Source organism: Ochotona princeps, chromosome 26 (assembly GCF_030435755.1).
Source record: "Ochotona princeps isolate mOchPri1 chromosome 26, mOchPri1.hap1, whole genome shotgun sequence".
Taxonomy (NCBI): Eukaryota; Metazoa; Chordata; class Mammalia; order Lagomorpha; family Ochotonidae; genus Ochotona; species Ochotona princeps.
This window is the reverse complement of record NC_080857.1, coordinates 26,089,512-26,110,832: the sequence shown is the minus strand read 5'-3', so window position 1 is coordinate 26,110,832 and position 21,321 is coordinate 26,089,512. Positions and strand designations below refer to the sequence as shown.

The following is a 21,321-nucleotide window of genomic DNA, read 5'->3' as shown; positions in this document are numbered from 1 at the left end:
CATCCAGGTCCCACATGCGCATGACAGGGCGCAAGCTCTTGGGCTACCTTCCACTGCTTTCCCAGTGAAATAGCAGGGAGCTGGATCAGAAATGGTGCTCTGTGTAGCAAACTGGTGCCTATAGGGGATGCCAGGCCTCACAGATTGTAGCTTAATCCACCGCACAACACCAGGCCAGGGTTTGTTGTTTTTGAGTAAGAAGTATGGTGTTCCTTCTAGGGGAATGATCAGTAACCCCCAACCAAGTGAGCAGTAGCTGTTCTCTGTCACGTCTGCTGTGTGCAGGCGGACGTGTAACTATAGCAACAAAAACAGAGCTGGAAGTGGTCAGGCCGATGGCCAACAACTGTCCTTCAGAGAGATACAGCCTACCCAGGGCAGGACTGGGTCATCTGGAACAAAGCGTGCGTCAGAGACCTTTGGCTCCTAACTTGGGCCAAATGTGTCTCCTTGTTATGAGAGCTGAATCCCTATTTTGATGCTTCTGGTTGCTTTTTGGCTTCCGAGTAGGGCTCAAAGGATGAAACTATTTTATATATTAATTCCAAGTGTGGTATCTTCTGGTATGTTCATATTTGTATATAGATGTGTATCTCTCTCTCCTTTCTTTTTAAGATTTATTTATTTTCGTTGGAAAGGCAGATATACAGAGAGGAGGAGAAAGATCTTATGTCTGCTGGTTCACTTCCCTGGTGGCCCTCTTCTGGGTCTCCCACGTGGACGTGGGGTCCCGAGGCTTTGGACCATCCTCAGCTGCTTTCCCAGACCACAGTCAGGGAGCTGCAAGGGAAGTGGAGCAGTCGGGATATGAACTGGCGCATATATGGGATCCTGGTGCTTGCAAGGCAAGGACTTTAGCCACTAAGCTATCGCACCAGACCCAGATGTAGTATCTCTTTCTCTCTCCTCTCCTTCCCTTTTCTGGTTATCATTAACCAATGTTGGAAGGGGAAAAAATCCTCTTTGGGAAACAGTAAAAGTAACAAAATCTCACTGTTTCTTTTATTTTTTTTTAAGAGTTATTTGTTTTTATTAGAAAGCCTAATTTACAGAGAGAAGTAGAGACAGAGAGAAAGACATTCCATCCGCTGGTTCACTTCCCAAATGACCAACAGCCAGAGCTGAGCTGAGCTGAAGTCAGGAGCTTGGAGCTTCTTCTGGATCGCTCATGTGCATGTACAGTCCCAAGGCTTTGGGCCATCCTCTGCTATTTTCCCAGGATACAGGCAGAGAGCTGGATTGGAAATAGAGCGTCTGGGACATTAACCAGTGCCCGTTTGGGGTGCCAGCACCTGCAGTGAGAGGTTTAGCCAGTGGAGCCATCATCCCATCCCAGGGACTATCTTCAAAGTTCTTTCTGGCATGCACATGTCTGGCTCGTCTACACCAGTGAGCACGTGTCCTTTAGAATGTCATCTGCAGGTTTTCCTGCTCCATTAAAAGACCATTTCCCTTCTTGTTTCACACTGCTCATTTCCTTGCATCCCAGCACCCAAGGAAGAGATCAGTGGTCAGATCCCTGGGGGATATTTTAGGGAGTGTTGATTGGCACTCAGATGTCAGGGTTGGGTTTGCTGAAGTATGGATGTTTTATGTTATAGAAGATGACTCATCCTTCCTTTTTTCACATTCACATTTCAGAAGTTCAGCCTAAGCAGTTTTCCTGTCTGATTTGGAACTTGGGTATTCATTCTGCAGGACATTGTTAACAGATAAAAATATACTGTGTTTTTACTTAAAAAGGCATACAAATCCATCTCTAAGCAAGTACTTGTCAAAGCCAGCTCTCTAGCAAAGAAGCGAGTGCAGATGCGATTTACAAGCGCCCCAGTTTCGTTTTTAGCAAGTCACACTGGACCAGTAAGAATGGTGATTATAAGGCCGTCCAGCTTGTACGCAGAAAAACTGGGGCTGAGTGAAAGGATGCTGAGTCCTCATGCATTGTCGAAGCAGAAATCACAAAGGCTTCCAGCCAAGCCATGGTGCAGGCAGGCCCTGCACCTGCTGTTGGCCTCAGGAGACTGTTTTCGCCTCCACCACCTCTGCTGTGGTCGGTGAGGGGGGCAGCCCGTCCTGCCACATCCAATTCCAGCCATCAGCACACAGAGAGGGTGGGGAAGCTTGGCGTTAGGTTTGCAGGACAGCCCGCGGGCTTTTCTTTGAGGTCCTAACAGGATTGGTGGCCTGCGTTATAACATGTAAGGCTTTAGTATGTCATGGGAAGGGTGGCAGAGCTGTGAAACGGCTGTCTTCTCGACTTTCTCCCTGAAGGGAGGGTGGGAGAGTGTGTCACTGAGAACTTTTCCTGCTGGCTCTCACCCTAGATGAGCACCATGCCCGGGCTGCCCACCCGGCCCTGTTTCTATGACATTGATTTGGATCCTGAGACTCAGCAGGTGAACGGGCTCTTCTGACCAGGTAGGTTGTTGCCGAGTGTATGTAGCCTGCTTCCGAGTTATCAGGCTCAAACCAACGACAAGTCCATGAAACTCACACCACTGACACAGATTGCATGGGGCGGGGGAAGAGGGCCCAGGAGTGACTTGGTATTTAAACCAGTGAAAAACCAGTGAAAGAAATATTTAGACTCCGCAGGTTTTTGGAAGGGAGAGCTCAGATCATCCCCGGTGGGCAAGGTAAGGGAGATGGTGAGAGCAGGGGTGGGGGCCCTGTGAAGTGTTAGGGTCCTTCTGCTGGATCCGTGGGAGGTTGGGGGTTCAGAGTAGGCCAAGGTCAGGGAGAGGTGGGCTTGGGGGGGGGGGGCATCTGTATTCTGAGCAGACAGGAGGCAAGAGTTCTTAGGATCTTGGGTGAGAGGATTCCAATGATTGAGCCATCCTGATGCACATCCTACTGCAAGCTGAGTCCCGTTAGATATAAACCCTCAGCATCCTCACAGGAAGAGAAGATGATTAGCCAATGGAAAGGGGGGCTTTTCCACAAGGAAGGGATGTCCTCCAAGTTCACAGGCAGCTTCCGCTGCTGTGCACAGTCAGCCATAGGTGCCCCCGTGCGTTCACACACACAGGTGCACGCTGCCTCCCCTACACACACACACACACACGTGTGCTTTTCCTGGCTTTCAGACACACACAGGTTGTACCCCTCCCTATGTGTACACACACATACACACACACGTGCTCTTTCTAGCTTTTAGACAAGCACAGATGCACACTGCCTCCTCTACACACACACACTCGCATGCGCACATAGGTTCTTTCTAGCTTTCAGACACACAGGTTGCACACTCTCCTACACGTGCGCTTTTCTTCCTAGCAGTGTATTTAGCAGTACACTCCAGAAAAATGAGGCATTAAACCAAGGGAAAAAATGAAGAGGTCGTTTTTGGGTGGAATGGGAAAGGACACTGAATCCAATTTGAGAAGTAACGGAGGCACATGCTATTACAAGTAAAAAGACCCCCGTGGAAGGAAGCACCTTGTTAGGATCATTGAAGACACAGAGCCGAGGGTGAGAAGAGGGGCTGGATGGGCCTCTGCTCGGCGCAGGCCTTCCTGGTGTGATCTTGGCAGTTCAGCCAGGCTCGCCACTTGGTCTGCCCTTGAACAGTGCTTAGGCTTTGTGTAAATGCTGTGCAGTGCCTTCAAGTTCACTTGCAGACGGTGGAAGAGCCGGTGGTGGGAAGGCTGGTAACATCAGCAGCTTGGGCAGTGTGAGCCGGTAATGGTGCAGTGTGGAAGGAACCAGGTGAAGACATTTGTTTCTTGTTTGCTTTTCTTTCTAGGTCATCCTTCAGCAGCTGTGGTGACCCATGCTCTGTGGGCCCCACGGTGGGTCCAGATGTGCAGAGAGAAGTCAGCCCTGCCCGAATTAATAGAGCGAGTGTTCCCAGGAAACTTTAGCCTTAATTGCCATCCTCATGTATAAATTAACATAAATCATACCCATGTCTCTTTCCATCAGTGATGTTCCATAGAATAAAAGGAAATAATTTTGCTATCTCGCTTTTAAAATAGCATCCATGGCCTTGATGCTGCACCTTCTCAGCTGTTGTGGTCTACACCTTGTTTTTGATGGGGAAGCTTGCGTGCCTGTGTGTGTTTCCAGGAAGATGTGCAATTTTTCAGAGACCTCCTGAGAGCGTTAGGGTGGGAGTAGGGCGTGAAGGAGGCCTTGCCTTGTGGCTTTATGTGTATCCTTTATTATTTTTTTAATGCTGCCACCAATTTTGTGGTGTAGCATTTTTTAAAAAGATTTATTTATTTTTATTGTAAAGTCAGATGTACAGAGAGGAAGAGAGACAGAGAGAAAGATCTTTTGTCCAATGATTCACTCCCCAAGTGACCGCCAACAGTCAGTTCTGCACCAATCCAAAGCCAGGAGCCAGGAGCGTCTTCCAGGTCTCTCACATAGGTGCAGGGCCCCAAGGCTTTGGGCCGTTCTCCACTGCTTTCCCAGGCCACAAGCAGGGAGTTAGATGGGACACGGGGCTACCAGGATTAGAACCGGCGCCCATATGGGATCCTGGTGCTTTCAAGGCGAGGACTTTAGCTGCTAGGCCACGCCGCCGGGCCCTTTATGTGTATCCTAAGGGAGCGTTGCTTCTGTAGGATTTTGCCCCGAACTTCCTTGGAATCCCCATCTGTGGCATGCAGCATTAGCACCTGTTGCTGGATGAAGCCCTCAAGTGGGATGGTCACAGCATCTTGACCTGCTAGGCAACTGGCCCCCACCTCCCTTACAGAAGCTTCCTCCCTGAAGTGTCTTCCCTTCTCTCTCTATTCTTCCCCACCCATCGTCCTTCCCTTCCTCCCTCGATCCTCCCAGGGATGCTAACGGCTGCCGAGGCTGGGGGGCAGAACTGTTGTCTTCCTGCTGTCCTTGGTTTTAGTGTTTTGTAGTTCCCTGGGTTTGCATGGGGAGGATCGGGAGCACAGGGCTCCATCTTCTCTCGGCTGCTTCCCCTGCCGTGGAGGTATGGCAGCTGCTGGTGCACATGGAGACGCAGGCACGGTGTCTGCCCTGCTCCCTGCGGTTCCTGACATGCAGTGGGTACTCACTGATGCCGCCAGGTCCTGCTCCGCAGCATCTTCCAGACCCTGGTTGCACAGTAATGTCCTGTGGAACCTCCTGGAATGGGAAGTGCCAGATATTCAGTTTATACACAAGAACATGAAGCTGTCCTGGCAGAACTGGTGACGGAAGAGCTCATGAAAGGATGCGTTTCAAGCCTCACCCTGTAGGCATCAGGAGCACAGCCACAGGGAGAGGGAAGATGGAAGCTGATGAGACAAAAAGCTCGTCAATGAGGCTCCAGAGCATTGAATAATGCAGTGGGCCAGCGCGGATGCTAGGGTTTTCCCAAGTCACTAGCAAAGCAGGCTTTACAGCAAAAACTTACATGGTACAACCTGTTTTTTCCACTTAGCAACAGATGCGGTTATAACGGTCAGCAGAGCGCCTGTGTGTTGCCTGTAAGCAGTCCTCCACTGACGGATGCTTGCGGGTGTCTGCTGGGTTTTGCTCTAACAGGTACCACAGTGGTTAGTGGTGGTAGAGGACACGCAGGCTCGTGCAAGTGCAGCTCGCCACCTGTGGGGTGTGTGCCCGGCTGTGGCAAAGCTGCTCACAGGCTGGCCTCTTGCTTCAGACCGGGAGCTGGCCGTTCCCTGGGAATGTGTGGACCAATGAACAAGTCTTCACCCCGCATTACCCAAAGACTGATGTGTGCCGGGGGACTTGCAGGGCTGTCTGGCTCCAACACCTCTGCCCTCTACAGGGACACGTCAGGGAGCCTGTGCGAAGTTGAAAAAAGTTAGGCATAGAATTCAGATGTCAAGCCCTTTGGATCCTGAACCCGTGTGGGAGACCCGGAGGAGGCTCCTGGCTCCTGGCTTCAGATTGACTCAGCTCCGGCCATTGCAGCCGCTTGGGGGGTGGGTGTACCAGTGGATGGAAGATCTTATTCTCTGTCTCTCCACATCTATATATCTGCCTTTCCAATAAAAATAAACAAATTAAAAAAAAAATTTTTAATAAATAAATCTTAAAAAAAAAAAAAAGAATTCAAATATTTTTGCATCAAAAAAAAAAAAAAAAACCTGCCTTTATTTGAGAGGCAGAGGACGTTTCGTATTGGTTGGTTCAGTTTCCAGATGCCTACGATGGTTGGTCTCCTGGGCCAGCCTGTGGCCAGGAACCAAGAACTTGATCCAGGTCTGTGGGTGGCAGGACCCATGTACTGGCACCGTCCCTTGCTGCCTCCCGAGGTCTGTTTTAGCAGGAAGCTGGAGTCAGAAGCGAGAGCCAGGAAGTAAGCCCAGGTGTGCCGGTGTGGGATATAGGTATCAACCAGGAAGCTGGATGCCAGCCCCAAAATTTACCTTTCTTTTACATTTTTATTTTTTTATAATGATTACACGGTTGATCAGGGTGAGAAGGGTCGAGGTTTAGGGACTCCAGTTTTGCTATTTCTTGGTGTTTTCTGTGGGGAGGGGAGAGACAAAGGGGGAAACCACACACGACTTTCCACAGTCACAGTGCCCAGGGACGAGGAGCCGCCACCTCATATCAACCCAGGCTGTCCGTGTGCACATACTCTGAGGCTTCTGCCCAAGTGGTCTGGATAGTTATGGAATGCTGCTGATTTCACTGATCCAATGACCATGTCACCCTCCCAATGCCCATTGGCTGACTTAGCCTCAAGTTTACATTCACTGAGATTTTTTGCTGTCATCGTTTGGCTCGGGTAGTTGTCCAGTTTGTTCTGTTCTCCTACTATGGCACCAAATGAGCCGCCATGTTCTGTTACAGCAGGGCCTGTGTCCACTGCTCCGCCTTTTTCACTAGTAGGACATGTTCTTGCAGGTGAGCCCAGGGGCCCGGGTCAGGAGTCCCAAGCATCGCCGGATCCCCCACCCCAGGCTCACAAACCTGGCACCCACCTCACAGGCAGGCCCCAAGACCTGGGCTAGGTGACGAAGTCCCTCTGAATCCCTCATCCCGGGAGGTCATGGAACAACCTTTCAATGTGATTTTTTTTCTTTCTATGAACATATCGGAGTCTCCTTGTAACACTGTATTTCCCCACGCTTTCCCTGGAAGCGGTTTCTACCAGGCTGTGAGAAGTGAAAGGCTTGTGCCCCTTTCACAGCCTTGCAGGTGGAGGAAACAGGCAGTCGGGCTGCTGATCGTCCTGATGGGATGGGTTTTGTGGGGTTATTTACTCTGCTAAAAAGGAGTTGGCCCAAGCCCAAGCTTACAGATGCTATTTCTAGAACCAAGAAAGGCGTAAGAACAAAGTAAGCTACTTTTTAACTGTTAAAGACCCACAGCAGCACGAATGTTTAGGGTCTCGATTGTACCCATCACCAGACAAGGTCAAGTGCCTCACCGTGGGGCGAGGAGGCCCTCCAGATCACCAGCCTGCCTCCCTGTCCCCTGTCTACCCCTTGACTCAGCCGCCAAAGCCTTGAGTAATGTTTCAGACGGGCCCATTGAGCCTTCACTGCTCTGTATCCCGCAAGCTGTTGCTGTGTTGAATACACATAAACTCTTAATTCAGCGACAGCAGCATGTGTGTGCTGCCCCCCGTGGCTCCCACCAGCAGAGAATAAGAGCCGTTATGTGGGACCCCTCAGGGATGGATGGGGTTAGCCACACTTCTTTCTGGAAGCTCCCTGCAATGCAATGATTATCAACACGGGGTCGTAAAGCATTTTTGGTTGATTCAGGCCCAGACTGGACAGATAAGGACCAGGATGGGAGCAAGCAGTGCGATCAGTGGAAGCATTGTTCGGATAGACACATAAGTTATTTTCTTGGCATACAGTATCTGGTGATGTAGCAAGATAGGACGTAGGTAGGATCATTTCTCATCACATTGGACAGATGTATTTATAGCCAGTTTCCTGTTACATAAGGATAAGCTGCGAAGGGAGTAGTAGACAGTGATAGGGGTAATCGCTAAACAGTCTTAGGTGAGCTCAGGAATGACAGGTTGTCACCCATCAGGTGCTGGATACACCTTGTTAAAACACAGACCCACGGCACTGGGCTCTCATCACATCATAAAGGAAGCCACAGTGCCATGTGTTTTATTTATAGTACTGTGTGAGTGACTGTGTGTGTGCCAGAGGTCAGGATGAGTTCTTTGTACTGTGTGTGAAAGGAATCTGAGTTTGCACTTCAAGACCAAATCCATCGGGCCTGCGCAATGTCTCCACAGGCTAATCATCCCTGTAACAATGTCATCCCATATGTTCACCAGTTCTTCTCCTGGCTGCTCTGCTTCCCATCCAGCTCCCTGTGTGTGGCCTGCAAAGGCCGCACAGGGTCCCAAGGACTTGGTCCATCCTGAAGGAGACCTAGAAGAAGCTCCTGGCTCCTGGCTCTGGATTGGCTCTGCTCCGGCCTTTTGGAGGGCTTACCAGTGGATGGAAGATCTCTTTGTCTATCCTTCTCTCTCTCTAAAATCTGCCTTTCGAGTATAAATAAATCTAAAAATAAATAAATAAACAAATCCCTCAACTTCTTCTTAGTTCTCTTTCACTTTTTTTTAAGAGAAGCATCAGAATACGATTGATAACTCATTCAAGTGGTCTTCATTGTTTTATTATTATTTTGTCTGAAACTGTTCCAAGCTCCTTGGAATGTCAGATTTGAGAAAGCCTGGGTCTCAATGAGTAATAGCATCTCCATTGCTTGGTTGGGAGTAGGGGTGGGAGGACACGATTCCTTGTGGTTGACGTGAAGTTTGTAATGCAGTGAGCAGGGTTCACGGCCCAGGTGGGAACGAAAGGCCGCCCTTACATGCACCTGCCAAGTGAACAACACCAAATCAAATTCTGAATCCTAAGTAGGTGCTTCTGAATTTCCCTATTTGACTTTTCTTGTTTCTAAGTTTGGTTCACTTAAGATCCGGACAACTTGGAGTAGACTTTGTTCTCCGTGTTCCAGGTAGCTGAAGATTTGGATCCGGGAGTCCAACCACTTGGGCCTTCTGCTTTTCCCAGGCTGTTAGCAGACAGCTGGATCAGAAGTGGAGCCAGGACTGGCACTGTGGCTTAGTATGTGAAGCTGCCATCCTTTATAAGCTGCTCCCCTTCTGGGGACACCCAGAAAAAGGTTCTGACTCCTGGCTTTGGCCTGGCCCAGCCCAGGCTGTTGCGGCCATTTAAGGAATGACCCAGAAGAAAGAAGATTGTCTCTTTCTCCTGCTCTCAGTGGCTCTGCCTTTCAAGTAAATAGTAAAAATAAATCTGTTTTTTAAAAACTTTATTTATTTTTATTAGAATTAGAGAAGGACAAAGATCCTCCATAAATGGCCACAGCTGAGCGATTTCTAGAGCACGTGAAATGGCTGGAGCTGAGCTGACTTGAAGCCAGGAGTTTCTTCTGGATTTCCTGTTGGAGCAGGGTCCCAAGGCTTTGGGTCATCCTCTATTGCTTTCCCATATCACATACAGGTAGCTGGATGGGAAATAGGGCAGTCAGGACATAAGCCAGCACCCATAGGGGAGCCTGCTGCTTACAAGAGGGGATTAGCCAATTGAGCCATCACTCTGGGCCCTAAAATTAAATCTTACAAAGAAGAAAAATTAGTGGAGCATCCAAGGCACAAACTGGCACCCCTCAAGGATGCTGGCACTGTAGGGAGCAGCTTAACCTGCTATTCCTTAGTGCCAGTCCTACATAACCGCTTTATATGTACAGATGAATACTTTGGATGCTCTTCATTCTGACTAAGCTCAGGAAAGCCATGCCAACGTGCAACCTAACCCAGCAGGCGGGAGTGCTTCTGTGCCCATGCCCTTCACTGTGGGGACTGGCATTGCAGGAATGTCCTCTCCTCCAGCCAGTTGGGGGACAGGCTTAAGCAGGCATCTAGGAATGCGCTGGAAGGAAGCAGGAGTTACTTATAAGCATCACGGCTTGTGTTCAGAAATCAGTAACAAAGGAGCAGGTTTTCAGCCTGGTGGTCAGGACGCCCATGTCCCACATGTGGGCACTTTGCCTCCGGTCCCTACTCTGGTACCTGGCTCTGGCTTCCAGCCAGTGCAGACACTGAAAGGCCCCGGGGGCGGGGGGGGAGGGTGGTGGCTCCAGTGACTGAATCCCTGTTTCCTGCCCGGGACTCCAGCTTAGCCTCGGCCATGTAGGCATTTGGGGAGCGAACCAGCAGAGGGGAGTTCATGCTGTCTCTCAAATGCATTACATTTTTTTCTTAATTATTTTTTAAAAGACTTGGTTCCTGCGAAAGGTGGCCCTTCTCAGTGGAGGCCACAGATTGATTTCAGAGTTCCGGACACCGCCCTCATGATGCCGCCACATTGGAACACACAAGCCTGAAAGTGTTTGCCAAGGGACAATGATACTGCCTTCCACTCAAATCTTCTCCTGGCAAACTTTTGTTTTCTTTCATAGGAAAGCAATTCAAAAAGTTCACAGGAAAACAATCTTTTTAAGACAAAAGTGCTCATTTTTTAATTTAAAAGTCAATGTTACAGAGAGAGAGATCTTTCATTCACTGGCTCATTTCCCAAATAACTGCAACGACTGGGGCTGGGCTGAGCTAAAGCCAGGAGTCAGGAGTTCTACATATATCTCATGTGGGAGCAAGGACTTGGACCATCCTCTGCTGCTTCCCCAGGCTCTACGGCCGGGAGATCTACGGATCAAGAGTGGAGCAGCAGCAAAAAAAAAAAAGAAGAAGAAGATGAAAGAAAGAAAGAAAGAAAGAAAGAAAGAAAGAAAGAAAGAAAGAAAGAAAAGAAAAGAAAAAAGAAAAGAAAAGAAAAGAAAGGAAAAGAAAAGAAAAGAAAAGAAAAAAGAAAAGAAAAGAAAAGAAAAGAAAAGAAAAGAAAAGGAAAGGAAAGGAAAGGAAAGAGGGGGTGTGGCACGGTAGCCCAGCAGCTAAAGTCCTCACCTTGAACGTACTGGGATCCCATATGGGCGCTGGTTCTAATCCTGGCAGCCCTGCTTCCCATCCAGCTCCCTGGTTGTGGCCTGGGAAAGCAGTTGATGATGGCCCAAAGCCTTAGGACCTTGTACCCATGTGGGAGACCTAGAAGAAGTTCCTCGCTCCTGGCTTCGGATTGGTTCAGCTCCAGCTGTTAAAGTCACTTGGGGTGTGAATCATCGGACAGAAGATCTTGCTGTCTGTCTCTCCTCTCTGTACATCTGACTTTACAATAAAAATAAATAAATCTTAGGAAAAAAAAATGGAGCAGCTGGGACCCAAACCAACACCTATATGAGATGCCGGTGTTGCGGGTGGTGGCTTAACCCACTATACAACGCAATGCTGGTTCTGAAAAATTGATTTTCATTTTGGTGCAAAAAATTCCAAACTCCACACATAGAAGGACTCTTCAAAGAGATCATGGAAAATGCATGCTATGAAAAAAACACTATGCATATTTGTTCCAAAATACACTTTTAGTTCCATTTTCCATAATTTTTAAAAATGTTTACTTTTCATCTACTTGAGTGACGGGGTGGGTGTGAAGCAGATGTTCCACCCACAGGTTCATTCCCCAAATACCCATAATAGCAGGGCTGGGCTGGGCCAGGGCAAAGCCAGGACCCCGGAACTCCATCGGGGTCTCCCACCTGGCTGGCAGGGCCCCTCGCACTTGGGCCATTATCTGCTGCCTCCCACGGTGCCTGCCCAAAGGGAAGCTTACCCCAAAGGCGCTGCAAGGCTCACCCACCCCTCCATGAACTGCTTGAAGTGGCCTGGAAATTGTAATTTTCTCCCCCAAAGAACACCTCGCTACTCTATGCACAACTCTGAATTCTGCTTTTAAGGGGTTGCAATGGGAACATCTATCATTTAAAACCGGATGCTACTTTGCTTCTGGGATAAAACCGGGGTTCTTCGCCCTGGTCTGCTCCGGCCTTCCGGCTCTCTCTCGGGGGCGGCTGGGGCGGGTGGGGTGGGGCCTTTGCCCCCCTCTGTGCTCTGCAGGGGCTGGCAGCATCCTGTCCCCGCACGTGGCGAGCCCCACTGCGCGCAGGTGGGTCCCCGGCCCCGCCCCGGCCCCGCCCCGCGCGCGTTGGCGCCGCCGCCTGCGGGTCCCCGCGCTGCTGGGGAGGGGGCGCTGCGGGGCTGCGGGGCTGCGGTCCCGCTGCAGAGAGCTGCCGGCTCCGGCTGGCGACCGTGGCTGCGGGGCTGCCAGGCACAGGTTCCCCCCCCGCCACCACCCGACCTCGAGAACAAGATCTGCCCGGGGACCCTCCCTGCCTCGCCGCTCGCCCGCGCTCCGGGTAAGTGAAGGCAGGGCGAGGAGGTGCGGGGCGCGGAGCGCCTGGGCGGCGGAGTGGGCGGGAGCCGGCCGCGGGACCCGGGCTCGGCGCGGGAGCCTGCAGCCAAGGCGACCCCTCGGTGGCTGCTCGCCTCCGCGCTTGGCACTAACGCAGCTCGCCCTGCAGGCACCCGCTGCCCGGTAGCCTTTTTCCTTCTTTACCTTTTTTTTTTTTCCAGGGGGGTGGGTGGAGGAGGAATGTGGTTTTTGGGTTCCTGGCCATTATCATTTTTCTGCAGAGAGCTTAAGGCTGGGTTCTGTGTTCCCGCCCCCGGCATTTTCCTTTTTGAGGACTTATTCTGTGCTCTGAATCCTGCCAGAAGGAGAGCTTGCCTTCCTCTCCGGGAGGCAGCGTCGCGGTCCCTGACTCGTGCTGGCGGAGATCGGCCGCCCCCCGCGGGCAGTGGTGGCCCTCCGCTTTCTCAGGGGGACTCTCCCGAGGCTGGAGGGAGACCATGGCAGCCTGCTGGACTCTCTGTTTAGGTCCGTGGTGTGCATTCATGGGAACCTCTCAAGAAATAGTCTTTGCACAATCCAGGTTAGTTTGCAATGAGACCTTCCTGAACACGGTCTGATTTCGATACATCCAGCTGCTTGGGCGCTGAGAACCCAGGCCAGGCTGCAGATGTAGTGCTTCCCGCAGCGTTAGGTGAGCAGTCACTGCGAGGTGCTCAAGTTTACCTTCCATCATGGCTCTAGAACGATTCTGTTAGCAACAGCCAACCTCAGGGAGTATTTGCTTGGTTCATATAAACTGATCCTAGATCCACGAGCTACCTAAGTGAAGGGTTTACATCAAAGCAGAGGCAGAGGGAGTCTCTTGGCTTGTTGTAAGACTTCCTTCAAGTAACAGTCACAGGATCTTGTCTCACAGCTCACACCTTCACTCTAGTGCCTGTGAACCCTTCTGCAGGTTTAAGTGCAAATACGACTTCATATTTCTATGGAACCAATCTGCTAGTTGGGTATCTTGTCCATTTATCTTTTGTCCATTTGGCTTTTTTTTTTTTTAAAGATTGCTCCAGGACCAAGACTATAAAATAGAAAGGATTTCAAAGAGCTTGGCTTCAAAATAGCAAGAATTTGGGTTAGCCTTGGTTCAAGGATGCCTTGGTGGGCTGTGTTATGGTTAATGAGGTGACTATTAAACTATTAAGGATTCAAGAATGTTAATGGCCGGGTCTGTCGCTGATTAGCCTATCCAAATAATCTGTTTTCTGGTGAAACTCACAGAGCATTAACTTCAGCGCACAGGCTTCCGGACCCGGAGCAAAGCTGGGTTCAGTTATTGGCTGTGCTGTGTGGCTTGGAGCCATCACTTCAGCTATACAAGGGCACAGCTCCACAGAGTGCTGGAGGGGACTTTCAAAAAGTCTCTGGGAAATGCAATTGAAGATAAGTTTATTGGGTACAAAAAGACCCCTGAAATTCATGTGCACTTCTTTTTTTAAGATTTATTTTTATTGGAAAGGCAGATTTACAGGTATGAGGAGAGACAAAGATCTCCCATCTGCTGGTTCACTCTCCAAGTGGACACAACAGCCAGAACTGAGCTGATCCAAAGCCAGCAGCCAGGAATCTCCTCTGGGTCTCCCACTTGGATACAGGACCCCAAGGCTTTGGGCCATCCTCTATTGCTTTCCCAAGCCATAGGCAGGGAGCTGGATGGGAAGTGGAGCATCTGGGATACTAGCCGGAGCTCATATGGGATCCTGGCAGTGCAAGGCAAAGATTTAGCCACTGAGCCATTGTGCTGGGTCCAAATGTGCAGTTTTTATGTAGTCTGCATGCTCCATGAAGTTTGTGAAGACCATTTGTGTATATGTGGATTTCATTTTTTTATAGTAAAATAAACTTATGTTTCTATTTATTTATTTATTTAGAGAAATTACAGAGAGAGAGAGAGAGAAGATCTTTTCCCCCGTCTGCTGGCTCACGCCGCAGATGGCTGCAGTGGCCGGGTCTCCCATGAGCATAGCAGGGACCTGAGAACCCAGGCCATGCTCCGCTGCTTTCCCAGGTGTGTTAGGTGGGAGCTGGAAGTGGAGCACTGGGACTTGAATTGGCCATAATGGGATGTTGGTTTCACAGGCAGAAGTTTAATCCACTGTATCACAATAGCCCAAAACTTTCCTTAAAAAAAAAAAAAAGGAGGGGGAGGCAGTGCAACAGGTCAATTGGCTTATCCTCCCCTTGTAAGTGCCAGGATCCTGGATAGGCGCTGGTTTGTATGCCAGCTGCTTACTTCCCATCGACCTCCCCGCTTGTGGCCTGGGAAAGTGACAGTAGAAGCTCCTGGCTCGGCTTTGGATCAGCTTGGCCATGGCCATTATGGCCATTTGGGGAGTGAAGCAGTGGATGGAAAATCTTTGTCTCTTCTCTCCACAAATTTGCCTTTACAATAAAAATAAATCTAAAAAAAAATCTATAAAGCAGGAAGAGAGTGTATTTCCATCTCTTAATTCATTTCTAAAATGGCTGCATGGCCAGGGTTGGGCCAGGCTGAGTGGGTGGCAGACCACTGAGCCACCACTGCAGCCTCCCAGGGCTCACGTCAGCAGGAGGCTGGAGTCGGCAGCCACACAACTGGGTCCCCAGTCTCCAGTACGCCACATAGTTATCCCAACTTGTGTCTTAAACACGAGGCCAAACACCAGCCCCCAGATCATTTAATTCCATTTTCCATGAGCTTTCCAGAGATGTAAGGAGAAGGATGTAGAGCTTAGAGGCAAGGGACTGCCCAGAACTGCCTCAGGAGCACAGGCTGCTCAATCACAGGACCCGCAGTGTGGCACAGTGCCTTTTAGCTGGCATCCTGCAGGGGCACCAGCTCGAGGCCCGGCTGCCCCACTTCCAATGCAGCTCCCTGCCGATATACTGAGGAAAGCAGCAGGTGACCCCAGCGCACGAGCCCTGCATCCATGTGGGAGACCCGGAGGAACTTCCTGATTGCCTGCTGCTTCCTGCCCCCAGTGAGTGGAAGATTCTCTCTCCTGTCTCCCTGTAACTCTGCCTTTCAAATAACTACATCTTAGTAAAAGAAAAAAAAAATAAAGAAAGAAAGAAAAAGTTGCTCAATTACTGGACCCCCCCCCATCCTGTGCACATTACAGTAGGGAAGTATGAAGAGGAGGAACATAAGTGAAAATGCCTGAGGTATACCACTGATTTAAAAGTGGAGAATAACAATGAGGTTAAATTTTCCTAAGAGCGTGCATGAGAAGTCGTACCTCCTTTGATGGAGCGAACATTTTTAGAACAGAAACCGTGTGCTGTCCCGAAGCGTGTAGGGCTCTCACGCTAGCACTGGGAGGCCCTGCTCTAACTAGCTGTGGCTTTCAGCGAACCAGCAGCCACCTGACAGGCTCAGCTGGCTGACCTTGTGACTTCATCTCTGAGGTCCTTGGCAGCCTTAGGAGTGTTCACGGGGTGTGATCTAGATGACACTGGCTCGCTTTGTCTCTGTGCCCTTTGGTGTGGCTGTTGCTTGCTGAACAGGCAACACACACACACTCACACAATTCCTTAAGAGAGGATAGCTGAAGGGTTGTTCTCAACCTTTGCTTGCCAGGTCATCCAAGATGATGTTTCAACCAAGGGAACAGAATAAAACTGATCTGCATGAAACAGCTTGAGGACCCTGTGTTGGTCCTCTAGTCATTTCACAGAATGACTACATAGAAAATGTGCATGGTGGAAATCTACCCTCAGTGAACATAGTCTATAAAACCTATTGGGATCATGGAGAAGTTAAACACTGTCTTCTCTCACCAGGTTGATCTTTAAAGAAAGCGAGATTGTATCCGGTGGAGACCTTCCAGGAAGACATGCAAGAGAAAAACTGCAAGCAATAGAGGAATTAGGCACTGTGTAGTTGCATTGTGCCTGGGATATTTTCGCCACCGGTGCGGCTAAGGGGAGAGAGTTGTACAGGATGAAGAATAGCAGGAAAACGGAGAGCAAAGTTTCAGAAATCCAGGTGGAGAACAGGGATGAGAAGAGATTGATAGAAGCAGGTGTCCAGGATGAGGGGCGGGCGGGGAAGGCCCCCACACTCTGCTTTAAGAGAAGAAAGAAACCAAGGCAGGTGCAGGGCCCACCTGCGGGCTCGGAGGAGGCTGTGGCTGGGGCCGGCAAAGGGGCCCAGGCCACGGGAGCCTCCACCCGGACTCCGCAGCCGGCAGGGGCTTGGGCCTCCTTCAAACGGCTGGTGACGCGCAGGAAAAGACCAGATTCATCGCCCCAGGCCCTGAAGGCTGAGGTGCAGCCTGCAGCCAACGCGGAGGGTGCCCAGCTCCAGAAGAAAAAGGCCAAAGCCAGGCTCAAGATGCCATGCATCAACTTCCCAAGAGGGACCCAAAGGGGCCGTGCTTCCAGAGTCGCTGAGGGCTCCGACAGAGCCCAGGGCGAGACAGAAGGCCTGGGGACCCAGACTGCAACCCAGGCCCAGTCCAATGACCAGGCACCACAGGCCCGGCTGGCCCAGGAACCCACGGAAGACTTTTCACATGAGTCCCGCGTGAGTGACCAGGCGACTTCTGGGGAACAAGTGATCGCAGTGGAACTGGGGTCAGGTGACGGGCATCCTTTGGTTGCCACAGCCGCACTGGTCCTTGAGAGGAACATTGAGACGACTCAGGAGGCACAAGATAGCTGCCTCCAGCCGGCAGGCCCACTTGAGAGCCCAGAAGTGGAGTGTCAAGGGCCGGGAGCCCCAGAGACTCACCCCAGGGATGGGGCTGAAACCACGGGCGCCCTCGAGAGCCGACCATCCCCCAAGATCCCCGAGCCTCACCTCAGGGAAGAAGCTGCTGCTGATGGCATCCCAAAGAGCCGACCGACACCGGTGATCTCCGGGGCAGAAGCCACTACCGCGGGAGTCCCCGAGAGCCGACCATCACCCGAGGTCTCTGAGCCACACCCCAGACCCCTGGAGAGTGGATCATCACCTGAGGTCTCCGAGCTGCACCCTGGGCTCCTGGAGAGCCAACCATCACCCGAGGTCCCCGGTCCCCCTGAGAGCCAACCATCACCCGAGGTCCCCAAGCCGCACCCCGGTCCCCCTGAGAGCCGACCATCACCCGAGGTCTCCGAGCTGCACCCTGAGCCCCCAGAGAGCCGACCATCACCTGAAGTCTCTGAGCCACACCCCGGGCCCCCCGAGAGCCGACCATCACCCGAGGTCCCTGAGCCGCACCCTGAACCCCCAGAGAGCCAACCGACACCCATAGTCCCCGGAGCCGAAGCAGCCACTGATGGATCTCTCAAGAGCCAAGAGAGCCAACTGGATAGGAAAAATGGCAGCGAGAGCCAAAAGGAGGTGCCTGAAGACAGGGCACAGCCAGAAGCTACGGCATCCAGCCAGGAATTGGATGGGAACGGAAGCGGCACCAAGATTGGGAAAGCCAAACTCGAAGATGGCCGAAGGATGGAGCCCATTGCCATCATCATTACGGACACTGAGATCAGTGAATTTGATGCCGAGAGGGCGACCAATGTCCCCAAGCCTTTTTTGATGTCAGTGGACGAAGAGGCTGCTGATGGTGCGGTGGAAGGGAGAACTTCGGAGCAATACGAGTCACTCTTGATGGAAACAGCCTCTTCACTTGTCAAGAACGCCATCCAGCTGTCGGTAGAACAGCTGGTTAATGAAATGGCCGCCGATGACAATAAAATCAACAGTCCCCTGCAGTGACTCCAAATCCTGGGAATGGCAGGGAGGAGCCCAAAGGCAGACTGTGACACCATTTGGGGTATTTGTTGTTCAGGACCCCTTGAGAGGTTTATAAAACTCCCTTTAGGGGATGGTAAAATGGCTCAACTAACTGCTCCTCTTCCTGCAAGCACCAGGGTCCCATATGGGCACAGGTTGTATTCCCAGCTGCCCCACTTCCCATCCAGCTCCCTGCTTGCAGCCTGGGAAAGCAGTGGAGGACGGCCCAAAGCCTTGGGACCTGCACCCGTGTGGGAGACCCAGAAGAGGCTCCTGGCTGCTGGCTTTGATGAAACTGGCCCAGTTCCTTTGCATTGCGGCCACCTGGAGAATGAACCAGCGGATGGAAGATCTTTGACTGTTTCTCCTTCTCTCTGTAAATCTGATTTACCAATAAAACTAAGTAAGTCTTTAAAAAAAAAAAAAAGCCTCCCTCTACACCGATGAAATGCAATCACTTCTGGATGGACGGGAGTGGACAGAAGAAGCAAGCCTGCCCTGCCAGGCAATGACAAGCCTGGGAGTTCCCAAGATGGAATGTGGAGATTGGAGAGCTTTGGGGAAGAAAAGATGTATTAATGAAGCCCTCACAGCCTGTCACATTGTCCTGTGAGGTCGCACAGTCCGGTGGAAGCATTCAGTTTTCAAAACTTCATTTTTGATGCCGTATTTTTAACTTGTTGATGACAAGCACAGTGAGCTGTTATAATGAAACATGTAATTTTTTTTAACACTCATAAGCAATTGTCTCACCCCCAGACATCTATTGAATGCTGCCAGTTTCAGGAGCGATTTCAAACGCATGCATTGGAATTCAATGTGAGTGGTTGCTAGCTTAGGTGTGGTCCCTTGCAAAATGCCACTCAGCGCCTTGCAGAGCTGCGGGAGCAAGTGTGTTCTCCCTCCCCATCGTCCTCCTGCCCCGGCAGGACCTGTTTCTGTGTGGGCTGATCTGCCAAAAGGTAAAAATTGTAACCATAATAATACATAAAAACAAGACCAGAAGAGTACCCCTCATCCAGTTGAAGGAGGGCAGCAGAATCCCCAGGCAGCAAATGAACTGAGGATTCACCTTACAGGATCACTCTCCTGTTCAGCCTCTCCTCACAGGAGAGTGACATCACACCCCGGCCTGGAGTCCTGGTGGAATGTTCTGGATGCTTGACCAAGAGTGAGCCACATGCATGGTTGAATGGAAAGCACATTGCATTTTAGTTGCCAGTGTTCTTTCATTGTCTCTAGGCACTGAGAGACCAGCAGCAAGCTTTTTCCGTGGATATTGAAAGTCAAGCTTTTCATTGTGATTTGTGGTCCCTTTGCCAAACGGAGAAGGGCTTATTTGCAGCTTGCTCAGTGATTTCAAGGGTAGTGTCTGGTCTCATCAGTGGTTGGTGTTACGTTTTGACAAGGGTGGGTGCACTCCCCTCTGAGGTCAGGGTTCATGTTGTATCGTTCCCCCGTTGTCTGAAGAGTGATGGTGGCATCACTTCAAACTGTCAAGGAGGGGATTGAGCGCAAGGTGTTTGTGAAAAATACCTTGAGGATGAGATGAGCATGAGCGTCAGACAGCAAACTGATCTGGGTGGGTTCTTGCTGGGTTGGCAGACCCGTTTTGATTTGTTCTAAGGAATCATCCGTACTGCTTTCTGTAAATAAGAAACTAGTCTGACTAGCAACTGAAGCGAGACTCTCTTGAAGCACAAAAGTGTTTCCTGCACATCTTCTTGCCTTCATACTCATGACCTTGGACGGATGGGATCCTTCAATTTAGCAAGAAGAAAGGTGGGTCTTTCTATATACCTGACCCAAGAAATACATTTTTTTTAATTCTATAATTATTAAACGTGACGAGTCTGCTAGGTCATTCTGAAGAGACTCTTAAATTCACTCTATGTGGTGCTAACGGAATTGAACAGCTACCAGCAACTCTCATGTCACATTGGAAAATCAACGACGCACAGATCCCGTGCAGATGGATGCGTTTTGCCCTGTCTTGAAGATTCTGCAAGGATGGCTCCGAGCAGGCACCTCCGCGTTGGAGGCTGTTGGTGGCTGCCTGTGAGTCAGCCCAAAGCACAGCACTCGCGGGTTATTACTAAAACTGTCTCTGCAAGGTTTAGACATTTACTTGGAAAATTTTTTCTAGGTAGTTGTGGTTTCTGTTTTGTTTTGTTTTTTTTTTTCCTCCCCACTGTGGTTTAAGGACAAGTGTCTTTGGGTAGAACATATTATTGTCTTTCTCGTGAGGTGAGTGTTCCACTTGCTTCCATCCCTAAGTGTTGAGAATATCTGTCTGGAAAAGGATTCTGGAATAGAATTGGACTCCATCTGATTACACCTGTTATGTGGCCAAATCTTCTGACAGTGAATTCTAAAGCGATCACAAGTTGTTTAGTGGTTATAGTAATAAACAGGAATCAGATGGCTTGCAAGGAAAAAATATTTTTACTATCATAGTATTGACTTTAAGCCATGTGACCTTAGATGCAGTGTACTCGTGGACTGTAAATAGACCCTGATTTGATAACACAAAAGCGACTATTTAAAAGACTTCAACTTAAGAACACATTTGTTTTCATTTAAATACTGCTCTTCAAAAAAAAAAAAAAAAAAAAAAAAAAAATACTGCTCTTCGCATTTGTTTATTAGTTAGGATTCAGTTTCTTTGATAGGTTGGAGTTTTATAGGATTGGGGTGCATATTATTTGGGTGTCTATGTTCTCAGCCTATTATGACCCCCCTTTGATTAAGAGTCAGGCTTCTTACACACCAGAGATTATGAAAAGCTCCTGTACTTCATGTAGCACTGTTCACTTCCCTTTCTTTTCCAGAGCACCTTATAGGATATAAAAATAGTTCCCGGTAACATGTAAGTAAAGGTAGCAGAAAACAAAAGAATTTCCTAACAGAAGCTCTTCCCTGCCACCTCCTCCACCTCAAGGAACAATAACCATGTGGCACACCTGGAGCTCTTTAGAAAAGCTGTCTGCACAGTCTTCACGGTAATGCATTTGACAGCACCAAGTGAGGACCTCGATTGTGCTACTACTTAGTCGAGCCTTAGACGGCCTGGATTTGCTCGGGAGAGATGACATCATCTCACTGGCACACGCGAACGGGCTTATCTCGCAAAAAACCACTCTGGGGTGGGATCACAGAGACCAGTCAAACCTGCCTTCTGCCCGCCACCCCGTTAATTTTCACCTAGACATTTGTAACTTCAAGTTGCCTTATTTTTTATAGTTAAGAATTTTTTAAGGGGGTGACCACAGAATTAAAAAAAAAAAAAGCATTGTGAGACTTTGGAATCCCATTGCTGAACAGATCCTTCCAATATCA

The 21,321-nt window shown here is 49.9% G+C and overlaps 2 protein-coding genes across 2 annotated transcripts in view; both read left to right on the top strand.

The window, feature by feature from the left end:
- The window catches only part of MTHFD1 (methylenetetrahydrofolate dehydrogenase, cyclohydrolase and formyltetrahydrofolate synthetase 1), a 76,626-nt gene extending 72,649 nt beyond the window's left edge, over window positions 1-3,977 (top strand). The window contains exons 27-28 of the mRNA XM_058655532.1: window positions 2,325-2,418; window positions 3,746-3,977. Coding sequence (XP_058511515.1) covers window positions 2,325-2,414 — 90 coding nt within the window. The 3' untranslated portion in view covers window positions 2,415-2,418; window positions 3,746-3,977. The remainder of the gene's footprint in view (window positions 1-2,324; window positions 2,419-3,745) is intronic.
- Window positions 3,978-16,071: 12,094 nt separating this feature from the next.
- Window positions 16,072-18,143, top strand: AKAP5 (A-kinase anchoring protein 5). Its single transcript, XM_058655105.1, has 2 exons — window positions 16,072-17,403; window positions 17,452-18,143. The coding sequence occupies exons 1-2, from the start codon at window positions 16,204-16,206 to the stop codon at window positions 17,962-17,964; spliced, it is 1,713 nt and encodes a 570-aa protein (XP_058511088.1). The 5' UTR covers window positions 16,072-16,203; the 3' UTR covers window positions 17,965-18,143.
- Window positions 18,144-21,321: the final 3,178 nt, after the last annotated feature.